The sequence below is a fragment of the Talpa occidentalis genome, unplaced genomic scaffold (genome assembly GCF_014898055.3).
Source record: "Talpa occidentalis isolate TD23 unplaced genomic scaffold, MPIMG_talOcc4v2.1 talOcc4.6, whole genome shotgun sequence".
NCBI lineage: Eukaryota > Metazoa > Chordata > Mammalia > Eulipotyphla > Talpidae > Talpa > Talpa occidentalis.
In genome coordinates, this window is record NW_023604972.1 from 132,142,640 (window position 1) to 132,158,283 (window position 15,644).

The window sequence follows — 15,644 nt, forward strand, 5'->3', positions numbered from 1 at the left end:
AGGTTTATTTTCTCCTAATGAGTTCATTTGCTGTTTGAAAAATAAGTTGTTGTTGTTGTTTTTTTTTTTTATAAAAATAGAAGCAATGATATTTGTGCCACTGTGTAAGAATAAGTACTTTCTTGTCCCAAATCATGGTGGAGTCCAGGTTACAGGGAACTTCCAGGGAGCCTCTTTCTTGAGAGGACAGGGGTGTCATTCAGAGTGGATGGTGGGTGACCTGGGACAGCACATTCAAAAAACCAAACCAGGCCAAACCCTGTGCTTGGCAGTGAAGCAAGCAAATCCTGTGTTTCTGCGCTTACAAGTAAGATTTTTTGAATGGTTTCCATATCTGAAAACTATGTCAGTTACTCACCCAGGCAACTTTGAGTCTGCTCTGGTTCTGCAGCCTCCTGATGCCAGCTTTGACTGCAGGGACAGCCATCACTTCAGATTCAGAGGTGTGGGCATGTGCCATCCAGTACATTCTGGAATGTCAGAGGGTGCTATTATGACTGCAGGTGGGAGGCCTGATCACAGCATCTTGAACAGCCCAACCTGACTGGGTATGGCTGGTAGATTTCCCCAGCATGGTCTCAGTTCCTTTGCCAGAGTCGTAACTAGATCATTTCGGTACAGTGGATGTTATAACGATCCAACCTCAAAGCACAGCCAGCACCAATGGGGACTCTGATTGCTCAGCCACGTGCTCTGTTCTGTGCTCAGAGAGGTCGGCGACTAGCCTAACCACACACAGGATCTGCTGAGCCCATCATGAAACAGTCTAACTCACACCTCTCATTTTCACCCCTGGGGCAGGGGGTGCAGCTGAGAATCGTCTTTCTCCATTGCTGCCAATGTCCCTGTTCCATGTTTGCAGTATATATTTATATTAGCAAATTTGTATATATTTATATTAGCACAGAGAAAATTTAGAACCCAGTTCACACCTTGGAATGAGGACAAGGTTGACGAGAGTGGGAGCCTTATTGTTAATTATACTTCTCTGGGGCCTCCCCTGGTGGCGCAGCGCTTGAGTGCTGGGTTGCGAGGCTGCCAGCAGCCTCTGCAGCACCGGTTCAATCCCCGGCCACTGGCGAGGGTCCCACAAAAAAAAAAAAAAAAAAAGTTCTCTGTAAACTGGTTGGTTCAGGTAACAATATTACTTTTATTTTGACAGCTGTGGCATAGATTTATATTTGCCTATATAATATCCATCTTCCTCATTCTCTTTATTGTCAGAAGTCCTTTGCCCCTGAGAACGATCACATTTCTCACCTGCTTTTTTAGCCAGATAGGGTCATGTCATCAAGTTCCGGCCAGTGGGGTATATTAGATGTTTTGTGTGGGATTTCAAAGAAAGCTCCTTAATAGGGAGAAGCTGAGTCCTTGTGGAATGCAATCAAAGCATGTTTGCAAATGGGTCTACATAGTCTTCATTTCCCGATGTCTAACATGTGCATCTTTAAACTGAATATGAGATTTAAAACATCCCTGGCTCTCCCCTCCCAATCACCTTCCCCTCCACATCCCTTTATCTTGTTGTTTACAACCCAGAGCAGGAGGGTTTCACTGTCTTTTTTGAATGTGTGAACACATGGTCCCCCTGTCACCCCTTTGGCTGTGAACCTTTGGCAGCATGGGATTTGACTCTGCAAGATGGGTTTTATAAAATGCTTTAAGTACTTAAAATTTTCTTTCCCAATTTTACCATGGCCCACAGACTTCTGTCACCACTCAAGCTTCCTCCATTCGCAATTCATTTGTCATTGCCTCTGCTGAAAAGATTATGTATTGGGAGAAACATGAAAACTCGTTTTTGATGAATAGGGCCAAAAAAGACATGTCTTAGTATTTTTCCCCTTTTTTGTTTTGTTCTTTCTTGAACCTGAAGAATAAGACTTTGAGATAAAAGGCTATTGTTGGACGTGACAGACTCCTGGTTATCCAAGTGGGGGGTCTCACTGCACACCCCAGATGAACTCAGTCACTGGCCACTAGGGTGCATGGGCAGGAGACCAGGCTGGCCAGGAGCCTGAAGTCACACTCGTGGCTTTACCTCTTCTGTCCACTAGGAGCAGCATTTTCTGATTCCAAATCATCTATTTTTTTTTTCTGTTGGCGACCAGTCAACTTTTGGGGCTTAGACATAGTTTTTGTGGTTGCTGGCTTTTATTTCTAAATTAAGATAACAGGGCCTCCCTGGTGGTGCAAGGGGTTAAGCACCGCACTATGTAGCAATCCGCAGCCTCTGCAGCACGAGTTCAATACCCGGCCGGCCAGGGAGATGCCCACATGGGGTGGCAGACCTCTCCTGTCACACTGTTCCTCTTAGCAGTGCACTTCAGTCAATCTGCCTGTTCTGTTCCCCACTCTGTCTCTGGTGAATCCTCTCCCCCCCTCCTCCTTGCATCTCTGACCTGTACCCCAACTCTTATATGCATAAATAAATAAATCTTTAAAAAAATAAATAAAGGTAACAGGTTTTGGCATTTGGAATTTGCTCTTATGACATAAGGCTATATAGAACATCTAGAAAGAAAGAAAAATGGATCCATGACATTGAGGTAATAGATATCTACAACAAACAAAAATAATGTATTCTTAGGATACTTTAAAATAAATGAGTTGCTATTAGTGACTGGAAATAGTTTTTCATCCTGACTGAAAATTTTTTGCTATTAACATTCTGGAACTTCTAAACAATGCATTGGGTGGGGGGAGAGGAGTAATGCAGAGTTTTCAGAAGGAAGAGGAAAAATAATTTTTTTCTAAAAAGAAACCCACAAGAATCATAAATCGGCAAATGCATAAATAATTTTTGTTAATGGCCATAAAAACCCAGTGCAGCAATAACAACACGTCCTTGCTTATTTAGTAATATGGAAACACTTGCTTATTACATAATGAGGGAGGCAGGTGGAATGCAGCACCAAAGAATCCCTTTATTTTAACAATAAGTTTTTCTATACCATGTATATAATGTAGTAATTATAATGTGCAAAAAAAAAGACAAAAATATACCAAACATGTTATCTCATGAAGCAGGACTCTGGGATTTTTGTCTTATTCTTTATCATTCTCCTCTTATATGTTTATAATGACTATGTCAGCTTCAGTGAGGATACTATATTATAGGGTTACATTCCTAAAATGGTGATTCCCATAATATAGGATTATAATAAGTATCGTTGTCCATATCAGCCCGCCCAACTTTCTGCCTTGCATGCTGCAGCCAGGAGTGTTAGAGAAATGGCTAACAGGAATTAAAACAGCTACAACCGATTGTACACCTCCAGCACTGTCTGAGCACCAGCTGTATACCTTCACATTGTCCGAGCACCTGCAGTGTGTAGCCTTGTGTAGCTTCTGGGAGAGTGAAGTAAACAAACCACATCTAATTGCTGTATTGGCTCAAGAAATGAAACAATCGGAACAGATTGTTGTTTTTATAAGCTGTCTCCATATTTCCTCCCAAAATTTAAATACCATTTGTATTTATATCTCTGTACTTTAAATCCATAAAGTCCCTTCCCAGAGTTTTGGGGAAGGGAAAAAAGGGACCATATTCTGTTGGGGCTCAAGGACATTTGTTTATAGAATGTGTTAAAATGTTCACGGAGAGAAATTATCTCTTTGAATTATGTATGAAAATGTCACTTCTCACGTTCATTTTTAGCTACTAAAAAATCATTATTCTGCGACCTTATTTTAATGCTCACATACTCCAGTCCAAGCAGCTTTTTAAAAACATTTGCTTGTTTCATTAAGAATTTGCTTCTGGGGCCTCCCCGGTGGCGCAGCGGTTGAGCGCTGGGTTGCGAAGCTGCCCGCAGCTTCTGCATTGCCGGTTCGATCCCCGGTTGCTCCCCGGCCACCGGAGGAGGGTCCCACGTGGCGCAGACCTCTCCTGCCACCCGCTGCTCCCCTCAGCAGTGTACTTCGGTCCTTCTGCCTGCTCCGCTCCCCACTCTGGCTCTAGTGAATTCTCTCACCCTCCCGCGCTTCTGCCTGTACCCAGTGCATGTATAAATAAATAAATAAATATTTTTTTAAAAAAAAAAATTTGCTTCTGTATTTTTTGAATCCATTGCTGCCATCAACTGACATTATATAAGTACCAATGGGGTGTCCTGAGCAGCTTTAGGGGACCGAGTTTTTCCCGGGGCAGAGACAGTTGAGAGTAGACTAAATTGCAAAGCCATTTTTAATGCATTTTGGTCCAGATGAAAAGCTATTTCAAGTCAGTAGTAACAACTAACAAGTTTTATCGCCTGCATTTGACTCATCAGCATGGCAGCTGATGAAATGTGTGTGAGATGCCAAGAGACTTTGAATAGTCTGTTCCTTCTCTTACTCCATCAATACTGGACGTTTGCAGCACACCTGACCATATAGGCCCAGAAGGACCAGGACTCTACCGGGTGTGTCATGGGTATTTAACAGTGTGAAGCCATGTACACATCCACTCAAAATCACCCCATGAGTTAGGATTCATTAAGATGTAACGAGCTGATGGAGCCTCCCTGGTGGCGCAGGGGTTAAAGACAGCGCTATCAAGCTATCCCAGCCACTGCAGCATGAGTTTGATCCTCAGCCAGGATGCTGACCCACCTGGCACAGCAGACCTCTCCTGTCTTGTGTATTTCAGTAGATCTGCCTGTTCTGCTTCCCACTCTGTCTCTGGTGAATCCTCTCACTCCCGGCACCTCTGGCCTGTACCCCAGTTCTTGTGTGCATAAATAAATCTTTTTAAAAAAGAAGAGGTAAAAAGCTGGCTTCATACCCCTAGGATAGGGAATTAGAAGCCTCCATCTTTCAGCATTGGGAAACTTGGGAGTAAAAGCAAATTTATTATAAAATAGCCTAATATAGCATAACATTAGATAATAAATTATTGTCAAATTACTTGTCACTATGTCCAAATAGCCTCCTCTTCTACCATTCCCAGCATATCATTGGTTCCCAATTCGCCTGCTGGACAATTTGCTTCTGAGGCATCTCCTAGCTGAGAGTCTGAGTGAATGGGGAGTGGGGTCCCCTAAATTCACTTCTCTGTAGCCCAGCTCCCTCAGACCCTTGGTGGTGGAGATAATGTGGTGTATCTGTCCTCTCCCGCCCTCACCCCCATAGACACATTTTCACAAACACCTAATTTATGTGCTTAATTAAGACTTTATTGAACATTTTTGGTATAACTTTACCACTTTTATAACTAAATTGCTGTCTTGCGTCTCTGCACTATACTGAGAATTTCCCAGGGTTTCTTAACTCTGGAGCCATATTGTTGAGAAAAGAGGATGATGATAATAAGCCTTGAAGTGCTACACTTGCCAAAGGGGTGGAGATCGCTACTAAAAAGCTTGTAAATAGGACAGTAAAGGACCATAAATGGAGGTGGCTGCAAGTGGTTTAGTGCACACACCCACACTGGCGATAATTGGTTGCAGCTATTAAATTATCCCAAGGCATGATTAATGCAGTTACCACTTAACCACCACACTCCTTAACTAATTAACTAATTCACATAGAGTTAGACTGGAAAGTGAAGAAGCCACACATGTATTAATATAGTAAACACATTTTACTTGTTTGCTTTCATAGCTCCATATATAACTTTCGTATGAATTTTAAGTGCTTAACCAAGAATTTCTATGATGGGGCATCATTTAGAATTTTGCATTTGACATTTTGACTTTTACTCCCACTGTGAACTATTTTTTTTCATCTTCCTTTCAGTGTTTATATTTAAAGTCCAAATACATGACTTAGAAGTTTTAATTTCTGAAGTTTGAGATGAACTTGAAAGTTTTAAAAAATTAGTCTTGGTTAGGTCTTAAACACAGGAAAAAGCAATCATAACAAGAAAATACTACCTTTTATACAGTGTAGGTACTTTGTAATGATTTTGCTGATATCTGATTTGTACCTTACTGCTGTTTTAAAAGTCTTGAGAATAAGAAATTACTCTGTATTTCTTAACCACATTTCTATGCTTTCAGAATAAGTAAATTTGAATAATTATTTTCCCTAGGCGTTTTTGAAAAATGATTAATTAGCATTTGACTGACAGTTCTCAATTTTACATCATTTTCTGTGTTTGCCCTTAAACAATAATCTTCTCATCCTTGACTAAATAATTTGGTCTTTTATTTCTTGTAATCAATTTTATTGAGAGATAACATTCCATTTACAATGTTCCTGATTAAAGTATTCATTTTAATTAATTTTGAATTTCCACAACCACAGTCCAAGTAAAGGCCATTTCTGTCTCACAGCTCATGTGCCAGCTGTAAAGTGAAGGTGATTTCTGTGCCTCAAAGCTCATCTGCCCCCTCCAGGCTGCCCAGCCACTCACTGCCCAGTCTCATCCACTATAGTAGATTTGTCTTTTCTAGAATTTCATGTCTTTTCTAGAATCACACAGCCTATATTCTCCTGAGGCTAGCTCCCTTTCACTCATCCACATCACACATAATTTATTCTTTATGAGAAACTTCTATAACTTCTCTGATCCTTTTTTTTTTTCAGATATTAGTTATAAGTTTATGGACATATGTGGACCAGTGTAGCACATCATCTTATTTTCAAAAAATATATACTAATTTCTTGTACTAATGACCAGTGCGTAAATGTTCCATTCCACCAACTTTAGGTTTATCATTAAGAAAAGTGTAATTTAGGGGCCTCCTGGTGGCGCAGGAGTTAAAGTCTCAGTGCTATCAAACTTTTGCCAGCCACCTCAGAATGAGTTCAGTCCCTAGCCAGGGGGGCAACCCACATGGCACAGCAGACCTCTCCTGTCTCCCCGCTGCTCCCCTCAGCAGTGTATTTTAGTCAGTCTGCCTGTTCTGCTCCCCACTCTGTCTCTGGTGAGTCCTCTCACCCCCACCCCCTGCACCTCTGGCCTACACCCCAGTTCTTGTATGCATAAATAAATAAAAGTAAATCTTTTTTTTTTTCAAAGTGTAATTTAAAAGAAGTCACCTCAGATTTTCTTTCATTCATATGTTGGATTTCCAGGAAGGAAAACATTGTGAAGTTGTATTTCCTCCTATAAAAAGTGCCTCCTTAGTGTTATTCATGGACCCCTTACTGTAGCTACTATGCCTTCCCTGACAATTTTTTCTTCTTATTATGTTTCCCTCTCTATTGTTTCAACTTCATTGTTTTTTTCCTTGTGAACAAATTAAACTTTTCCTATTTCACATCTCTGGCTGTTTCTTTTTGCAGTTTCTATTGCTCTTAAGAGGCCTGTGGTTTCCTTAGACCAGGGTAGCGACCCGGCTCACTTTCATCAGTGATGCCAACAGTTCTGCCCTCTGTTGTATGAAGGTGGGGAAGGAAAGGTCTCATTTTTTTTCCCTGATACAGATCTGGCTCTTGAATCACCACAGAAAGTGATATGGTCGACCCAGCTCTAGTTGAGAACAGACTTAGCTTCAGTTTTGTAGATACTTGTTGGGAGCAAAGCTCCTGTAGGTACCTGTTTATTTTTCCTTCCCAAAACATTGTGCTATAGTCTGTGTACCATCCTGAGGTTTTTAAGGCATTAAAAACCCTTTGGAGAAGTTAAAAATAGAGACTTGATAAATGTCTAGGAAAGACCGAGCCACTCAGATTTTCCAACAGTTTCATAAAAGCAGTAAGAGACTCTCCTATCTAGAGAATGTCTGATACAGAATTTTGTTGCACCTACTTGTCCTTGCTATAGTTTTCACTTAAAGGTGAGTGGTCATGCATCAGTTTGTTTCTTTGCCTTTTGAACAATAGCTAATAATTTTGTTGACTAGTGAACCTTTTTCCTTCTCTTCAGTATGAAAAAAAGCAGCTGAAAAATTTGCTCTGTTCTGGGCCTCCCTGGTGATGCAGGGGTTAAAGTGTCAGCACTATCAAGCTATCTCCAGCCACTGCAGCTTGAGTTGGAGCCCAGGCCAGGGAGCTACCCACATGGCGCAGCAGACCTCTCCTGTCTCCCCGCTGCTCCCCTCAGCAGTGGATTTCAGTAGATCTGCCTATTCTGCTCCCCACTCTGTCTCTGGTGAAACCTCTCACAACCTGTACCTCTTGCCTTCACCCTAGTTCTTGTGTTCATAAATAAATAAATAAATAAATCTTTTTTTAAAAATTTACTCTGTTCATTTCCTCCAGACGGCGATGGAGGTGATGCAGTTCAGCAAGGAGGAGGTTCGGGAGGTGTTGAGGCTGCTTGCTGGAATACTGCATCTGGGGAACATAGAGTTTATCACCGCCGGTGGGGCTCAGGTGTCCTTCAAAACAGGTAAGATCGCGCCTACCCTCCTTCCCACCCCTCCTTGGAAAATTCCTATTAGGTGACTTTGACCTAAGGTATTAACTGTCCCCTTTACCAAAAAAAAGACTTCTGACCCCTGGATGAGAGCTGCAGAATTTTAACCATATTTGATGTGAACTGTCAGCCAAGAAAGGCTTAGGGTGTTCGGGAAGTTGTTGCTGAGTGGATGGTGGCTGTGTTCTCGTCCTTAGCTTAGGCAGAGGAAGACAGGCTGTGTAAGAGGAAATACGAAGGTCAGGACCCGGGGCCTACAGCTTCCCTCGTTCTTTGTACTTAACTCGGGGGTGCCCCAGCTCCCCATCCAATGCTGACTTCACAGCTGTCCCTCCCCATGCACATTCGTCGGGGTGATCTGTGCCCTGGACGTAGCGGCTTCTGTGTTGTGAAGTCCTCAGGGCTGTGCTCAGCTCGACGAGTCCACACGGATCCAGCTCTGCCGGCTGCATGTCCCTGCAGTGGTCACGGGTTTCCTGTGAAAGCTCTTCGGGTGGCAGCCATCCACGAGGCCAGGGAGGCTGGAGCTGCAGCATTAAAGCGAAAATGGCCCAGAGGAACCAGAGTGGCCAATCAGGAGTTTTGAAGCCCTGGTCCCGGCACCTCTTCATTGTCTTAAAACACAGAGACCCCAGAGAGCCTTTGTTTGTGGTTCGTATCTGTTGATACCACATTGGCAATTAAACCTAAGGCTCTTTTTTTTTTAAGTTAATGCATTTCAAAATAGCTATAACATACCCATTGCATATTTAAATAAATGCGTTTTTTATTCAAAAGACTGTTTCCTAACAGTGGCAATGTCCTACAGCCTGGCCCATGTCCTTGCCCTGTGCTGTGGAGGACAACTAGCTCCCTGCTTGTTTCTGTGCTCAGATCTTGAGGCACCTCATGTCCTGTAGCCACTGGCAAATCTGCACACTGGAGAGAGAAAGCCTGTGAAAGCAAATAACATCCTAGTAGTATTGCTGGAAATGGTTGTGACCTTGTAAATCTCTGATAAATTCCTGGGTGTCTCCCCAAGAGGTCTTCAAACCATACTATCCAAGCACCAGATTCTCTGCCACTAACCTGGGACTCCTTAAGGGAGAGCAGCACAATAAATCCACAATGAAATGTGTATTCTGCAAATGCTGCCTGAGGGATTCGGGAATGTTCTCTGCTGGATGTGTGACTGTGTTCAGTCACCCGTGACCTGTCCTTCAGAGGGCCTGTGTGTTCACACTATCCTTGGTCTCCGTTTCCAGCCCTGAGCAGGTCTGCAGAGTTACTCGGGCTGGACCCGACGCAGCTCACAGATGCCCTGACCCAGAGATCCATGTTCCTCAGGGGCGAGGAGATCCTCACGCCACTCAGTGTCCAACAGGTACGTTCTCTTGGCCTCAGAGCTGGTTTTTTTTTAAGATTTTTTTTAAAAGGTTTATTTATTTATGCATATAAGAGCTAGGGTGTGGACCAGAGATGCAGGGGTGAGAGGACCCATCAGAGACAGAGCAGGGAGCAGAACAGGCAGACTGACTGAAATACACTGCTGAGGGGAGCAGCGGGCGAGTCAGGAGAGGTCTGCGGTGCCATGTGAGCAGCTCCCTAGCCAGGGATTGAACTCGTGCTGTAGTGGCTGCGGACAGCTTCATAGCAGTCTTTAATCCCTGTGCCACCAGGGAGGCTCGCCTCAGAGCTGGTTTTAAAAGATGCTCTGGGCTTCTAGATCCATGGCTTTGATTCGATAAGTAATACAGGAACCATGGAAATGAGTTGGGTTGTTATCAGGAAAAGATACCCACATGGAGGGGAATGGACAGAGTTGTGGATCGTTTTGTATCTGTTCTTGGGAAACGTTTTCACTGTGCCTCAGTTTCTCTTCCTTAAGACAAGGACGATTATAGGTTGCTTGTAAAGATAATCATCAATATATGCTAAGTGCTTAATGACTGGCACAGAGTAAGAGCTAAATAAACATTAACAATGTCATTATTATTATTAAAATAATGCAGTGATATATTTTCCTCTGTTCCTGTTTGAACAATTTATGTACACTTGGCCCATCAAATATCTGCTTCTTGTTGGATAAGTAAAAAAATGTTGAATGTACTTTGATGAAAACTTTAATGTGTACAAATAGATGAGAAGATGATGATCATGAAAAAAACCCAGGTCTTAATCACTGTTCTAAACCTGACAGCCTGGAATGTGGAGCTGTATATATCAGTTCGGAGTCTTTCCTATGACCTGAGATGTAACTGAGTTTGGCAGCCTGATATTTAAAGGAATTTTTGGCGAATTCTCCTGGAAAGCAAGTAAATGAGCTTCCAGTTTATCGTTCCCCTTGGCCTATTTTCCTATTGAATTGTATTGATTAACTCAAGATAGGGTGCACAGGTGCTTCCCTGTTTAGTATGCCTCCCCAATGGGACAGGATTGATGTACCGGGATGGTCCTTGGTCCACTGGAACCAGTGACCACACCTCCTTCCCCTGCAGGCAGTGGACAGCAGAGACTCCTTAGCCATGGCACTTTATGCTCGCTGCTTTGAGTGGGTGATTAAGAAGATCAATAGCAGGATCAAAGGCAAAGATGACTTTAAGTCCATCGGCATCCTTGACATCTTTGGATTTGAAAACTTTGAGGTATGTGTCCACCAAGGGGAACAGAAGAACTCTCTCTATCTGCTGATTGGCTGGTCTTAAACCAATATCTTGAAAATTGTTATTTTTTTTTCTCTGCAGGTACGTTTCTTTTGTCTTGCAAGTATTTTTCTTTCCCGCCTTTTCTTTCTGTGGAATACCGAAGGCACTAAAGATACTTGTTGAATCTTTGTCCCCCTTAGGTTAACCACTTTGAGCAGTTCAATATAAACTATGCAAATGAGAAACTTCAGGAATATTTCAACAAGCATATCTTTTCTTTAGAACAACTGGAATACAGCAGGTAAGCACTCAGAGAATGCCATTTCAAAATTTATTTTTTTAAAAAACAGACACTCGGTGAGTTGTAAAGCTATACTTTATCTTGTGCTTTTAAATCTTTCTACAGAGAAGGCTTAGTGTGGGAAGACATTGACTGGGTAGACAATGGAGAATGCCTGGACTTGATCGAGAAGGTAATGCATTGTCGGAGAATTGTAGCAGTCCCAAGGGTGTCCAGCTGGGCTGATTCATATTTATGGGAATGGAATAGCTTGCGCAAGCACGCACATCAAAGATGTGAATGTTTAGAACACAATGGACCATTTGGAAACGTGAATGTAAATGTGCAAGGTTGAATTTAAATACTTGGCCAGTCCAGACCTATTGTCTCACTGCACTCAATACCTGAGAACCAACAACGCAGATGGGCTTGGCTTAGATTTTAATTCAGCATCAAAAGCCTGTTGGACCTCAGGGATTGACCAGTTGTATAAGTTTTGTCCACAAAGTTGCAGTGGGTTCAGTTGTTATTATATTTGTTTTGGGTTTTTTTTTTAAAGATTTAGTTTTATTTATTTACGCATACAAGAACTGGGGTGTAGGCCAGAGGTGTGGGGGGGTGAGAGGATTCACCAGAGACAGAGTGGGGAGCAGAATAGGCAGATCTACTGAAATACACTGCTGAGGGCAGCAGCGGGTGAGACAGGAGAGGTCTGCTGCACCAAGTGGGTCAGCTCCCTGGTCAGGGATCAAACTCATCCTGCAGTGGCTGCCTATAGCTTGATAGCTGAAACTTTAACCCCTGCGCCACCAGGGAGGCCACCTGTTTTTATATTTGTACATGGAATTTAAATCAGTTGGATTTCTTTACAGTGTTCAGTTATGTCTGAATTGTTTTCAATCCAAGAAATGAGAATCCCTGACTTTTAACCACGTGATAGTGGAGAGGAAAAGGAGCTGTGAACAGTTCAGGGACTTACGTTTAATTTTTCATTCATTCAGCCTTTTTTTTCCCTTTCTAGAAACTTGGCCTCCTAGCCCTGATTAATGAAGAAAGCCATTTTCCTCAAGCCACAGACAGCACCTTATTGGAGAAGTTACACAATCAACACACTGTATGTCAAAACCTGCCAATTCTTAATTATGTCTAAATAGCACATCTGTGGATTAAGATGACACGCAAGATACTTCAGGGCCGTGCCCACTGTGCCTCCCACGTTTTAATTTTTCCTCAAACCAAAGTTCTCCTATTGCTAGAACTAAATTACAAATAAGCCAAAGGGGTAGATTTGGGGCAGCTTCTCAGAATACGCGCATTCACGATCTGTGAATATAGTGGGCAACTTTCTCAATCTGCTGTCATGATAATAGACAGGAGCTCGGGTTTTTGATAAAGTACGTCACAGAGTGGGTCCGAAGCCTGACACAGGATGGGTTGTAAAATTTTCACTCTGTCATAGTTTCTTCTGTTTGTCACTAGAAGTCAGTAATTGAAATTAGACATTCGCTTGTCTGTTGTTGTTTTTAGAATAACCACTTCTACGTGAAGCCCCGAGTTGCAATCAACAATTTTGGAGTGAAACACTACGCTGGAGAGGTAAATTCTTACTTGAGATTCTTTTGGGCATTTGCCTGATTGGTATTTACAGAAGTAATTTCAGAAGCCAACCCTAAATGTTGAAATGACTTCTTTTCACGGATCTGGTTTGTAGAAGAAGGTGCTCGGCCCTGAACTAGCACTGTTGATCCACTCGACTTTTCTCCTTTATTTGTTCAAAACAGGTTCAGTACGATGTCCGGGGCATCTTGGAGAAGAACAGAGATACCTTTAGAGACGATCTTCTCAACTTACTCAGAGAAAGCCGGTGGGTCTGGTCCTTCCTGAAACATCAAACCAATTATTTGTGCAACTGCTTTTACTTCACAAATATGGGACAAGTTCTTGGGGGGAAAAAGTAGATTTATCATCATTTTTCCTAGCCAGTATTTCATCAATAAAGTGACCCAAAGTGTACATATGAAATAATAGTAGCCATGACTACTGTTCCATAAGGAACATAAGAACAGTTAGCCCGGGAATTAGATATTATTAATCCCATAACACAGATGAGAAATTAAGACATGGGGTGGTTAAATGATTTGCCAAAGAACTGACAACAGGTAACCAGAATGCCACAGAGCCTCGTTCTCATTTGGTCTGCTTGGCTCAAGCACCTATGCTCCTAACCTGTCTGACCTGATTTCTTTGGAACAAACTTAGAGCTCTTTGTTCAATTGATCTCAGCCTTAGTTTTATAGGACCAGAACATCACAGTTAGTGCAAAGGATGTCATGAAAAATAAGTATCAATTTAGCCAGACTTATAAATTAATTACCACTCCATTTATTCATTCATGAGTTGTAAATTCACACAATGAAATCAATAGTTAAGGAAAACATGCAGAAACTTTTAATGATTAGCTTAGTTATTTGTATAAGTTAAACCAGGAGAGTCTTGAGAGAAAAGTAACCGTAAGCTTTCAATGACTGTCAGATTCAGCATGAACTAGAACAGAAACAAATATTTACTGTCCAGGGAAAGCAGATAGCCACTCACTAAAAAGTGGTAATCCTCAGGGACCTCCTTGGTAGCCACTGCAGCATGAGTTCGATCCCCGGCTGGGGAGCTAACCTACATGGTGCAGCAGGCCTCTCCTGTCTCTCCCGCTGCTCCCCTCAGCAGTGTCTTTCAGTCGATCTGCCTGTTCTGCTCCCCACTCTGTCCCTGGTGAATCCTCTTACCCAAGCACCTCTGGCCTGTAACCCAGTTCTTGTATGCGCAAATGAAAATAAATCTTTTTTTTTTTTTTAAAAAAAAAAAAGCTGTAATCCTCATAGAGATGTGCACCGTGGATGGCCAGCCTGTCCCATAGATAACTGAACCGGGTTGCAGAGGGGGCCCATCCAGAGTGTTAGCTGAGAAGCTCAGAATTGGATGTGTTCAAGCTTTCAACTTGTTTCCCTATTTACAACATTTTCAGCTATTTTTATTTTTAGAAGAGTTTTCAGACCTGTGAAAATGACAGAGTTCTAAAAATACCATAGCTTGCTGTCTATCAAAGCAGCCTCTTATTTATCAAAGTGGTACATTTAAGTAAAAGCAGCGTCTCCATTAAGCAGGTGAATTTTTCTGGAAAGCTGACAGGCGGGGGCTGGTCGCTGCATGATGCTGCATGTTTCGGGACCGTGAACTTAACTGTCCCCACTGCTGGTGTCTGGGGCAGGCAGGGGCTTGGGCTGCTTGCCTGCTGTGCTGTCTCACCTCAAATTTCTGTGACAGTTTCATGGAATCAAAGCCTTTCTCTGAAAGGCTCAACTTCAAAGGTTGGGAATTAAATAGCAATCAAAAAAGTGTTGGGGTAACTACATGGGAAGTGACATTGCCACCCTGGGGTGCAGATGCGCTCACAGCCAAGCCCCCAAAGCCCACTTTCCAGCCAGGACCACCAATCATGCAAGGATGATAGAAGAAGTTACTGAGAAGACTTGACTTTATTAGTAGTGGCGATGGATTTTATAGAAATGTTAATAGCTGCAGCAAGGCCAGCCAACATCCACACTTAGGAAGTGCCAGGCACCACACTCAGCCTTTTGTGTATTTCCTCATTTTATTCTCACCCCAGCATTAAAAGGTCAGTTCTAAAATTACCCCCATTTTCCGGGTGGAAAAATGAGGCCTAAAGGAAGTGGATTGTCTTATCTACATCCGACAGCTGGGAAGTGCCAGAGGCAGGAGTATATGTGTGTGTCCCCATCCAAGAAGTGTTGTATTTTGCCTGCAGTAGTTTTGCACAAAATCATGTTTTGTCTTTGCCATGTAAACATCACATAATCCTAGTCTGAAAGACAAATGTTCATTAAAAACAAGGCAAAATGAAAATTCAGCCTTAATCCCTAGATTTGTCATTTTAAACATTAAAGGGGGCAGAAGAGGTGGGGGGGTGGGCAGGAATTTATTACCAGCTTTTGCACAAGTGTCACATTTTCTCCCTGAAAGGGAAGGATTTTAAAACAGGTGAAATAGCTCAGGCGGAAATGTTCCTAAAAAGGACAGTATTGAACAAGCAGTTTCATAATCGCATCTCCCTTCCCAGCCCCACCCTGGAGGCAGGATTTGAACCCTCTGCCTTACTCGAGGTAGCACCTTTCCAGGTGTCATCTGGTTGGATCCTCCAGATGTTGTGAGATTCGGAGAAGAAACTTTTTCCTTACACAGGCGTGGATTGAGGCTTCAGAAACCTGCTCGGTGTTCCTTAGTGGCACTAAGTCATCTAAGCCACTTTCATCCAATCCGCCTCCCTCCTGCAAGACTCCAGGGCTCCAGGGGCACCAGGTGTTGGCCAGTGTCTAAGCACTCTTTAGCCATGACTGGTTCGAGATCTCTGGAAGCCGTCTTAGCTCGGCTTGGCCTT

General features: G+C 42.7%; 1 protein-coding gene across 2 annotated transcripts in view; it reads left to right on the forward strand.

Annotated features, from left to right (window-relative positions):
- Nucleotides 1-15,644, forward strand: part of MYO10 (myosin X) — a 192,320-nt gene that overhangs the window by 107,897 nt on the left and 68,779 nt on the right. For both annotated transcript variants that reach the window (XM_037529096.2, XM_037529095.2), the window contains exons 10-17: nucleotides 8,134-8,263; nucleotides 9,535-9,653; nucleotides 10,768-10,914; nucleotides 11,115-11,215; nucleotides 11,321-11,387; nucleotides 12,216-12,308; nucleotides 12,722-12,790; nucleotides 12,976-13,058. In XM_037529096.2, the coding sequence (XP_037384993.1) occupies nucleotides 8,134-8,263; nucleotides 9,535-9,653; nucleotides 10,768-10,914; nucleotides 11,115-11,215; nucleotides 11,321-11,387; nucleotides 12,216-12,308; nucleotides 12,722-12,790; nucleotides 12,976-13,058 (809 nt within the window). The remainder of the gene's footprint in view (nucleotides 1-8,133; nucleotides 8,264-9,534; nucleotides 9,654-10,767; nucleotides 10,915-11,114; nucleotides 11,216-11,320; nucleotides 11,388-12,215; nucleotides 12,309-12,721; nucleotides 12,791-12,975; nucleotides 13,059-15,644) is intronic.